Source organism: Mercenaria mercenaria, chromosome 13, assembly GCF_021730395.1.
Source record: "Mercenaria mercenaria strain notata chromosome 13, MADL_Memer_1, whole genome shotgun sequence".
In the NCBI taxonomy this organism is placed as follows: domain Eukaryota; kingdom Metazoa; phylum Mollusca; class Bivalvia; order Venerida; family Veneridae; genus Mercenaria; species Mercenaria mercenaria.
The window spans coordinates 50709247-50721574 of NC_069373.1; the positions used below are offsets into that span (position 1 = coordinate 50709247).

The 12328-nt window shown below is 35.6% G+C and overlaps 1 protein-coding gene across 2 annotated transcripts in view; it reads right to left on the reverse strand.

Annotated features, from left to right (window-relative positions):
* Window positions 1-575: 575 nt before the first annotated feature.
* The window catches only part of LOC128547918 (transcription cofactor vestigial-like protein 4), a 35404-nt gene continuing 23651 nt past the window's right edge, over window positions 576-12328 (reverse strand). For both annotated transcript variants that reach the window (XM_053521806.1, XM_053521805.1), the window contains exons 2-5: window positions 11095-11344; window positions 5706-6037; window positions 3741-3947; window positions 576-2691 (exon numbers count right to left, since the gene is read on the reverse strand). In XM_053521806.1, coding sequence (XP_053377781.1) covers window positions 2369-2691; window positions 3741-3947; window positions 5706-6037; window positions 11095-11344 — 1112 coding nt within the window. In that variant the 3' untranslated portion in view covers window positions 576-2368. The remainder of the gene's footprint in view (window positions 2692-3740; window positions 3948-5705; window positions 6038-11094; window positions 11345-12328) is intronic.

A 12328-nucleotide genomic window follows, 5' to 3' on the forward strand; every position in this document is an offset into this window, starting at 1 on the left:
TGTAACAATGGAAACAGTATTACAGTTGTGTAATGATGGTTACAGTATTTCAGTTGTGCAACAATGGGGTAGCAGTATTTCAGTTGTGTAAAGATGGTTACAATATTTCAGTTGTGCAACAACGGCAACAGTATTACAGATGTGTAATGCTGGTTACAGTACTTCAGTTGTGTAAAGATGGTTACAATATTTAAGTTGTGTAACAATGGTAACAGTATTTCCATTATGTTACGACGGTAACAGTATTTCAGTTATGTTGCAGTGTTAAGTGTATTTCAGGTGTGTAATGATGTCAAGTGTATTTCAGGTTAAGTAACAATGGTAACAGTATTTCAGTCATATTACAATTTTTAGTAATAGGCCTTTGTTACTGAATATTACTTTACTAGTAACTGGTTCCTTGCAGGTAACTGACAACTTCCCAATTTAAATCATGGGGCAAGTGTTACTTCAGCCATATTATTATCTTCGGTCAAATCATCGATGGAGAATATTTCCCTTGTCCAATGATCAAGCTCTCCTGTCTTGTACTCAACCTACTGTACTAACTGGCAGGTAATAATCACAACAGAATCTGAGCATTTGTACATTTTATTTACTTCTGTACATTTACAGAAAAAACTTTACAAAATTTCTCAATCTTAAGTAAATAGACAAACAAAAGGACTTAGTGGATTTAAAATGCTCACCTGAGAGATAACGGTAGAACTTCTGTTAACACTTTTCATGCTGGCGGCAAGTGATTCTGCCTTTGCGACAAGTGCAGACCAGGATCAACTTGCACATCCATGCAGTCTGATCATGGTCTGCACTGTTTGCCATTCAGTCAGTATCTTTTTGATAAGCACCACTTTTAACAGTTAATGGTACTGTCCAAATTGAAAGATGTTCATTATAGAAATTCAGCAGGGCAAGGGTTAATTAACACCTCCAAACAGCAAATACCTCCCCACAAAGCTATTATTTGCTATGTCATGAATTTTGACTCTTCTTGAACTTTTGACACTTCTTGAAATAAAAAATGAAATCCTTCAGGTAAAAATACTGGTATGAAAATGCAACCTTACTACTGTAGCAAATCTAACCAAAACGTAAAATATTAAGGCACATTTTTTGTGGAAGATGCCCTAAGAAAACCATCTTTTCCGATAAACTGTAACTACTTAAGACGTTTCCATTATTCACAATGTTTGAAACATGTGCATTGCAAAAACATACCTGTAGAGTAATAAAAAAAGAAATCCAGGTAAAAACTGTATTGACATCTGTTTTAACAAACTATACTTTACTACATAACACTGAAAAAAGTTAGACCTGCTACTTTTTTTCCTTGGAAATGATCAGTTTGTTAAAAAGGACATGACAGAAATACATAATGAACCATAAACATAGTCTGACTAAAAACAGTTTCCCTTACATCTAACCAAGTGTAGTAGCGCTTTTTACCTTACAAAGCCTACTTCAGTTTTAAAGGTCACTTTGCAATTTATTTCAAACAAATTCTGGCCAAAACTGCCCCTGGTAAAAGAACTTTACTGCAACAGATGAACAGACATACAACGATCACACTATCCTCATAAAAGCCTATAGCTATAGTGAAGTTAACCCTTACCGTGCTAAATTTCTATAATGAACCTGTCCATCTTTCAATTTGGACAGTATCATTAACTGTTAAAAGGGGTGCTTACCAAAAAGATACTGACTGAATGGTGAACAGTGCAGATCATGATCTACACTGGTCGCAAAGGCAGAATTAATCATGTCCAGCAAGGTAAGGGTTAAAAGCCCTTCTGTATAGTCTTCAACAAAATATCCTTTTATAAACTTAATCCAACAAAAATACATTTTTTTTTTCAAACCAATTAAATTATAATTTTTTATAACACAACAGCATTTTCTCTGATATTACAAAATTATAATCCGGTATTACTATCACATTTCTTGTTCTAAAAATCCAGTAAAGTTTGTGTACAATAACAACTATTGCTGTGAAAATAAAGTGGCAAAACTGTTCATTATATAAAAAACAGACCCATACATGGCAACAATATAATCTTTGCATATCTGCATATTCTCTAAACTAATTGCATTACAGTGAAATAATCAGAAACCCCTCAGAACTATCCAAGTACAGCAAGCCCAGCACTCGCCCACATTTTAGCTTTATTAACTACACAATCGTCGGTGTCCAGTCGCCCTGCCTTACGGAAAATAACACCAATCGTCTCTCCATATGCACAGAGTCTAAATTTCTGTGTTTTTTCCCCTGCTGAACATGTTTATATGAAGAACACGTCCATGTTACTGAACAAAACACATGGCTGATTGTAGATTACTGACCACAGAAAATGTCCGTCTTTTAAATGTGTCATGTGGATAATAACGGCCCACTGTGAGATTGAGATGATGGTGATGTCGGCCTCTGAGGCACGGGATGAGGTAAGGAATGTGCACGTGGGATTGGATGCGGTAGCGGATGGGGTATAGGATGAGACAAAGGAAATGGGTGAGCTCCTGGACCTCTCGGCTGTTCTTTTTTATCCTTCAACCGTAGCCAAGTGTCCCCTAAAGCTTTGGCAAAATGATCGTCTACAGAATTAGGTGCAGGAACTTCTGGTTGATCATTCTTCGATTTCAGTGCCAACCATGTGCTACCTCCTAAGGCACGTGCAAAATGGTCATCTACAGAACCTGGAAAAACAAAAAGTTTGTTATTACTTTTTTTGTTTTTAACTGTTTTTAACGCCATTTTTCAACTGTATTTCAGTTATGTAACGGCAGTTAACCTAACAAGTGTTTCTGGATTCTGTACCACAGTACCAGTACAAACCTGTTATCCGCAAGTAACTACCAACTTCCCCTCTTCAATCAGAAGTGGAGGACAAATGATTTCAGACAAATGTCTTTTATCAAATCGTCACAAAAATTTGGTGAGAACATACTCCTCGCCCGAGGATCAAACTCACAACCCTGCCGTCCTTAGATTGCACTCTCCCTATTCAGCTAAGTAAGTGGGCTTATTTGTTATTACAAAATAGCATGGAACAATAGTAATGTATTATGAAGTGTAAATTTTAAAATTTTGATTGCATATTTCTGCTCGCAGTAACAGTAACTTATGGATACAACAGAAAAATCATTGAAAAATGCAACATCTTGCAACACAGTTTTTGTCTATATAACTTAAGATTACCGGTATATGAATATAAATTAATACCAAGTGTTACTACTTTTATTCAATTTTCACTCTTTATCCAATAAATTGATCAGAGTATTACATAAATGTGAACAAGGGACATCACTGCACCTGGCATAACACCCTGTGTCAGTTTTTTTGGCAAATTAAGTCCCTTTGCTAAATTTTGAAGCAGTTTTGTGAATTATCTTAACGATTCAATGAAGAAACATGAATTCTGGCACTAGATGCAACAAGAAAGAGTAAAATAAAGCTGTAAAAGTGAATTTCCAGTAATGGAAAAGTTTTAACTGACAAATTCCTATTATTTGTTCGATACTGATTATAAAAGTTTTTTCACATGTATTTGTTATGCAATGCTGTCTTCACCTAACCTCACCGGTGTTCCTGGATTCTGTACCAGTACTAACCTATACTCCCAAGGGTGGAGGCTGAATGACTACAGAGATCACAGAGAACAGAACTTTCCTCTATACTGATCTCCAAACCTCTTGATTTATGTTTTGCTCAAGTATTTCCATATCTGTAGAAGTCATTTACATACCTGTGATAGAGACATTTTTGTTAGCAGCTGGTGGAGAGGATGTCATGGTTACGCCAGGAGATGACTGTCTGGGTGGGGCTACAGGCAGTGTCTGAGACAATGTGGGTGGAGGAGATGGTGTCACTGAGGGATTCTTTGTAAGATATTCAGGGTAGTGTTTGCCAAGTGAACGTCTGAAATGTTCTTCAATTGCTGGATCACAAATATCTGAAAATACAGTACAGATAAAATACTGCATTATTACTATGGCAAAAAGTTAAGGTCATGACCTAAAAATTATTTAAGTGAATTATAGTATAACAAACAAATTTCACCATGTGACAAAAAGTACTTAAAATTTTATTTAAAGGCAATTTGATAATTTTAAGGCAATCTGTGTAAAAACAAAGTTATACTTAACAACCAATTTATCAATGATACTGTTCAATTCAATGTTTGTGGCGAAAACATCAACCTAATTATATCTGGATTCTTGTCATTGGCTGACAAACACAATACAGCTTAATCAGAGACCGCCATGTTTCAAATGTCATTATGAACCTTTTGCTTGGTTGCCCACTTAATTAATACGCTTAGTTTCAATGCATACTTTCCACTGTTACTCATTCATTTTTTCACTGAGCGGATGTATAAAAAGATACTTTTTTGCCACTTTTTCCAAATGATAAATTGCGCATACAAATTAACTGTCACAAAATGTTTACACATATAGCCCATTTTTAATATAACATCTGCTGGAACACCGGTACAATAGTGCATTTGTTTATAAAACACGATTATAAATCTGTTCTTGTCCTTCAAAATGTTAAAGGCAAATAAAACTGTACATGCCGCAATCAAACCTTGATACTCCCCCACGTAAGCGTGTTGTCAAATGTCACTCTACTGACAAGAAATTTCAATTTCTTTTATATATATATCTAACAAAATATCAAGGCATTAAGTACAGGGAATATCTAATTTAGCTCTTGAAACAATGATAATAATTTTAAGATTCTCCCTCAAAAAAGATCACGATTAAATATTTGAGCCATGCCATGAGAAAACCAACATAGTGGTTTAATTTGCAACCAGCACGGATCCAGACCAGCCTGCGCATCCGCGCAGTCTGGTCAGGATACATGCTGTTCGCTAACGGTTTCTCTAATTGCAACAGGCTTTGAAAGCGAACAGCATGGATCCTGACCAGACTGCGTGGATGCGCAGGCTGGTCTGGATCCATGCTGGTCGCAAAGCCACTATGCTGGTTTTCTCATGGCATGGCTCAAAATTTTCTTAAATGCCAACAAGCTAATTAATATCACCCAGTAGTTAAAAGACAATTTTTTTCCAACAATATAATTAATCTTCACTGTTATTGCCCCTAATAAACATTTCATTTTAAATGTTATAACATTAATTACATTATCATGAGTGAAATATTTTATGAATGTATAACCTTTCCAAATGACCCAACAGGATTGCAATAAATTTATACCGTTTCTGTCATGTCTGTCATAAAATTTCAACTATTTTTCCTTCTTGCATTACTATTAGTTACCTACTTTTTCTTTGTTTTCTATGCTTTGAAAGATCATCTGACTTTTATTTGGTTATTAAATTCTAGACAAAAAGTTGTCTTTATTCTTCTTTTCCTATGGAATTGTTTCATGTGTCTGACCCCACTGTTAGAAGTAGGCCTGCCTACTATTTTTTTTAAAGAAAATATATCTTGTCCAACTAGGCACCTCTGTGACAAAATCCCTAGAGAAGTGGAGGCTCATTGCCAAGGAACTAATTTTTTTCCAAGGCCATTCAGATAAACTTCAAGTGCCTATACAAACTGAACTAAAACATATAAATATATTTAAACTAAGCATCACTGTTTCTTCAGAAACTTTTAACAACTAATAAGGCATTTTATTCATTGATTTTATGTTGTTTTTTGTATTAAATTTGCTCTATTCTGTACGTATGTCCCAGTACCTGTTGAAGATTCTTTTCTACTGGGACTTGATGAACCATTGCTATTTGTTTCATATCTGCGATCTGGTAGTGTTGTGCACGTGATCACGGAGGGTCGGCTTTGCGTAGGACTGTGACTACCGGCATTGTTTCCATTACCGCTACTATTCATTGTAAGGTTGAGAGGCCCTTCATGTGGTGAATGAAGCTCAACTCGCGAGTGTGGGTAGCAGGGAGGTGGGCGAGCTGGTGGTGAATGCATTGTTGAATGACTCGGCAGGAAATTGTGTAGATTATATGGCTGGGGCTCTCCATTTCTGTAGTGGTCTGGTGAAGGTGATGAATTCCGATGTCTGAAAACAGAAAATACAATTGCACTGAGCCAGTGATTTACACATGAAAATAATAATGATACAAATTTATAAGCAGTTTGTTCTATGAGGCTGCATGTGGCTTCAACATCCTGCATTGAAGACAAAAAAGTTCATGTCCAATACTTCCCTGGCCACAGAATCAACCAGACTGTCTGTCCTTCTTAAGAGAGTATGTTGTAATGATGCCAGATATAAACATGGCTTTTAACTGGTTCTGAGCTGGTAACAGTGTAAGACTATCAAAATTTGGTTAATTGTGCTTGTGACTCTGAAACATTTGTCAAAATTCATTAACTAGAAGTCATGAGTAATGTGCTCCATGTATTTTGCATGTCTTACATAACAGACGGTTTACACCTACGTGTTAACATTGGTTCAAAACGGCAACCTGTAAATGTATGGCATGACTCATCCATACCTGGTAAAACAATTAAACAATAAATGTCTGCAACAGGTCTACCTTCCCCTGCAAATTTCCTTCAAATTTAACGCACCTTTATTTCAGAAATTTGCATCATTATTTTAGTTATTTCATAGAGATTAAGAGTCGTAACAGTAAAAGAATTTTTATTGCTTGCGGTTGTTGAATAATTTAATATCAATCAGAATATTTGCAGAATATCACCACAAAGCTATAGTACTGAAAAGGAAGATTACGGCTTAAAATCAAACTCATCCATTTGTAACAGCTAGTCATCTAACCGTCATCCTACCCTACATTACCGGTATTTTTTATGATCACAGTAATTAACATGACTGTGTAGACAATAAACTAAGTATGACCTCAGCTCTAAGGTCATCTTCAATTAGACAAAAAATCTAAACACCTGATGCAATAACATAACATCTTGAGACGTACAATTAAATTTTATGCAAAACTGAGAAATATTCTAAAAATATAATATCGTAAGAAATATTATCAACAATAAACAAAATTCTTTTCAGAAAACTAAATCATGTGGGTGTATGAATTCTGCTGGAACATGATAATACTGTCTGAATTATTTTCTTGTATATTCCATAAATAATAGGTAATTACGCCAGGTCAATATACCGTATCTATATAACACCATAACAAAAAAGGCTGATCTCATGCTACTAGATTTAAACAGCTTGTCAAAAGAGCATTACAAAAGATTGCCGAATGAGTCATATCCTCCTATTCATGTACCAGGTTTACATATCAAAACATACAACCAAAAATACGCGCGTCAAGTCGATTTGACCATAGATGGCAACCTTAGCTGGCGACCGTTATAATATAATAAGATTCAAGTAGGGATATTAGTGATTGTTTAGAACAAGTAAATAAACTGGCCTGGATTTTATAGTAAATAAATAAATTACTGTATGCCCCAATGGTCATAAAGTAATTAAACCTAGTTATTCTGTAATACAGTAAAGATATTTAATAGGATCTTGAGAGAAGGCAGTATTCTGAGTCACATTCTAGTATTTTGTGTTTTTATTTTGAGAAATGAAGTCATTAAATGTGCAGCAGCAACCAAGTATAATTTTATGATATTATGAAATGAAAAGAGAAATAATTCACTTTACGAGTTAAAGACTGAATAACAGATAGTCTGACTGAATAACAGATAGATTATGAATATTTCCTACAATCAATCATGATCATCTACCAGTACACCCCTCAATTCCTGCAGGGAAGCATAATCCGTTCATCTGGAATTTTTAATTTTTTTTTTCATTCATAAAACCACTCAGCTTATTTGAATCATGATCTCACTCCCCCGGCTGCGCATGCTGCATCCAATCACAGGTTGGAAACATCAAGATTTCCGTGCAAAACTGCAGTAAAAAGACTCTTTTTGATCATGAAAATACAACCATCAAGTAGTTAAGCATCACAAAAAAAAACACACCAGCAAACATGGTTAGCCAAGTTTCCTGCAGCTGTTGCCTATCGGAATTTTTGTCTCCAGACTGTATAATACTGCAGAACATATAATCCACAGCACCTCCAGGTAATATAGATAAGCCAAATTAAATTACCAAAATTATTGCCATGGCATAATTACAAGCCAAAAACAAAATACCTTGAATAGTATTGAACAAAGATATGTCAGACATGCGCCTAGTCACAGCATTAGATTAATGTCTTCCATGAAAAAAGTGTGTTGCCTTACTGAATCAGCATGTGAGACAAGCGCTACGACACAGCAGGTCATTAATGGACTGCACAGTCTTATATGATGACCATTGCTAAGGTACAGCAGCCCCTATTTGAAATTATGGGAGAAGATCTTGTAAATGATGAAAATTCATCAAGGGATTCAATTATTGTGAAGAAGTTGTTAAGCTTCTTCTATTTCCAGCTCTCACAGCCATTTGAACATGTCACATAATTATAAGATTGGACCTTACAATGATACTATAGACCAAGTTTAAAGAAGATTTTTCTTCTATTTTTAGCTCTAGTGGGCCCGAAAAGAAGTCCTAATTTGAACAAATCTGGGACAGGACCTTACAATCAAGCTTCAGACTACGATTAATGAAGATCCATCAAGCCACCGAGGACGAAGCTGTTTAAAGATTTTTCTATTTTTAGCTTTAGTAGCCACTAAAAGGGATTTGAACAAAACAAGTGAAGACTTTAAAGGGATGCTACAGACCACTGAGCTTGGTGTAATTCTGACTAGGAGTTTCAAAGAAGATGTTTATGTGAATTGCTGACGATGTACTGTGGGCACCTGACCATCCACATTATGCCAATCGCTAAGCCTGAACATTTGGTTTAGGTGAGCCAATAACTACTGCCAAAATATAGGTCATCAAATGCCTACACAAGTGATTTATAACCAAGATATAGGAGGTCATAAAGGAATTGCACAAATTTTATGGAAGATCATGAATAAGAGACTGCATAATAATATGTGACATATGTGCTCCCTGATGCAAAACATAGGTCACTAAGAAACTGCATGTATGTGCTCTACAATGCCAAACGTAGCAGGTGTCATATCAAGCCTGCATATATGTGCTCCCAAATGCCAAACATAGCAGGTCATTAAGAGACTGCAAGTATATGCTCCACAGTGCCAAACTATTAGCAGGTCATAAAGAAGCTGCAAATTATGTGTGAGAAACTATGTCATGATACAGCTGGTTGTCAAGAAAAGAGTACATGACTGTGTGCTTAATAGTATATGCAGAATATTATGACAAGATATAGCAGGTTGTCAAAAGATTGTTGAGAGACCGCACACATGTGAGGAACTTGGAAAAGGTATAGTGGGTCATCATGCAAGAGACTGAATACAGGTGTCCGGTATTCAAGAGTCTTTCACATATTACATCTGGAGTAAAACAAATCAAGTTACCTCACACATATTTTCACCAATGCAAATGTATAGTAGACCACTTGAAGTCAGAAGACTGCACATAATGCGGTGACCTTGCCAAGATGAAGCCGGTTTCAAGGGCAACAAATCAAGACAATGAGCATTATGACATTGTGATGCACTTGCCAAAAAAAAAAAAAAATGAAGGGTGTCTAGGAAACTGCACATGTGTCAAGCAGACAACCTCGTCAATGCCATTAGGTAAGGGTAAAGTTCAAGAGTTGTTCCTAAAGAGACCGCACACTGTGCCACAAATGTTACAACTCTGCCAAGGTATCACAGATTTCAGCAGGTACTCATCACGATCATCTTGTAATTCAGCTGAAGCTCAAGAGTTTGCATACCTCTTTCCTCTTCACTAATAAAATAAACATTCTTCAACAATTGAAAAGCACTAGATGTAACATTCCTTTACCTTTATAGTAAATAAATGTCTCTCAAGGCTAATGAGAGGAAGGGCCAAAGAGTATAAAGTATACTTCACTGGTGGTATAAAAATGATAGATGTTGTTAGTTTTGCAAGCATAAGAATTCTTCCATTTCATTATTAATCCTAAATTTAGTTTGAAGTTAATTAGTTCAATTGCAGTATTTGTTTGTTGCACCCTAGAACAAAGCTATAAAATGTGACAAAAAAAGACATATCTCCATTAAATTAATCAAACTATATTTATCTTTATTTCCTCTATTATTGAAGAGTAATATAAATACTAATTAATATGCAAATTAATTTAAATATTATACCTGTGCTTTGAAAGTGAACAGCATTATGTAAATTGTATTACAAGTACAATGAGTACATAAATTTCAAAAATGTTGTTTACACACAATATCTTGATTTAATTTTAGATTTTATTGCTGAGTAATGTATTCCTACCATACATATTTATTCAGTTTCCTTTTCCTGCTGATAAGCCAATTTTACTGATATCAAAAAGCTTTTTTCTTGATAGAAAATCATGTCTGTTTCTAGGCAGAATCATGTTTGAACTTTGCTTGAAAATTGAATTTCTTGTAGTAAATTCAGCTTCAAAGTAACTTGACCACTTTGCCAGTTTCTAGGCGGAACTTCCAGCAATTACTAGAAAATGATTTATATTTAATGAAAAAAAAATTAAAAAGGTGTTCTATTTTCTATAGTTTAATAATTTCGTAGCTTCATGCCATGAGTAGTTCATTTTTTTGTTCAGCCTTTGCTGCAAAGTGGTTCAAGTCAGTTGCCACTATTAAAAAGCTTTTGGTTCAAGATTCCTTATTGGTTGAACTCTTTCATCTGATACAGCAATCAAGCCTGATGATGGAAGGTTAGTGCCCAACTGGCCTTGTCCAGAACTTGCATGTACCTGAAATAACCCGTTGAGAGACATCTGAGCCACGCCATGAGAAAATCAACATAGTGGCTTTGCGACCAGCATGGATCCAGACCAGCCTGCGCATCCGCGCAGTCTGGTCAGGATCCATGCTGTTCGCTAACAGTTTCTCTAATGGCAATAGGCTTTGAAAGCGAATGTGCAGGCTGGTCTGGATCCATGTTGGTCCCAAAGCCACTATGTTGGTTTTCTCATGGCGCAGCTCATCTATGCATGGTCTTCTTTCACCATTAAAATCCTGTGGAAACTACAGCAAGACAAGCCAACTACAATGTATTCGTAATGTCAATACTTAAATACTTACATGGCTGATTCTGAACTGATCTGTTTATGCAACTTGTGGTGCTCTTTTTCATACTTTGGTGGTTTTGAAACTTCTAGCCACTTTTTCACTCTTTCATGCATGCTCATTTTACTTGGTAATTCTTTCCCAAATGATGACCGACTGTCAAGATGGTCTACATGTTCGGGTGTGGGGGTCAGAACAGATGGTCCATCAATGGAAGGTGGGGCTGGTGGAGGCAATGGAACACCTTTGTACAATGGATCTTGAGCTGCAAGAGAAGAAATATGACTGTGACCATAGTAACCTCTTTATGAATAATTTGTACATTAACTCACGAGATATTACATAAGATTTATAATTATACACTGTGTCTCTGCATTCTGGCCTGGGTCATAAGTTTTAATTGTCAAGAAACATGCTTGAGCATCTCCTATTGGTATAGCTATCACAAAAGCTTTCATGATCCTAGAAGGACTTAAACAGAAATAAATACTTCTGAACATGGCCAGAGACCTTCCACATCATCATTTTTATGCATATGCTGTTTTTCGATGTCTTCTTAAAAAATACACAAAAAAGTTAAACATCAAACATTTGTCTTAGTGATGTACTACGAAAAATAATACATCCTAACATGCTTTAAGCTACGATGAGTCACCACCTTGTAAGTTACAAAAAACACTTGACAAACTTTGGCAATTGTACAAGTACATAATCTATGAATGAGAAGCAGACAGGTATCCAAATAAATACAGAAATGAAGGGAAACACACTTGAATAAATACCGTTTGTGACATTTTAAATCTTCTATAAAAAAGGACAGTGTCTTCACATGAATGCGCTTTTATCTACTTATATAGATATATCTTTTAATATGAGTAATTTCAGGTCACAGGCATCCCGTTTTATGAATGAAATCATATGTATACAAACTTTCTAAACTAGACAGGTACTCCATTATGCGTTTTTTCACCGTATTTGAGCATTATGGAAACCGCGAATATTTATACAAAAGCGTTACAATTGTATCCTTGTCTTTGATATTCTAATGGCCCAGTATATATTACACCAGGTAAAATACCCTTGAGACATAAAATATTAGCAGGTGTCGTGGTGACCTAGTTTGAACAAAACTTAACCGCAAAAAAGATATACTTTACTTCCCCCCCACCCCAATCAATATCAAAGAACACCTGGGAGCCTTCTTTCACAGGTAAGTACCATCATGTGGTTATAAAGGAATTTGCAACAG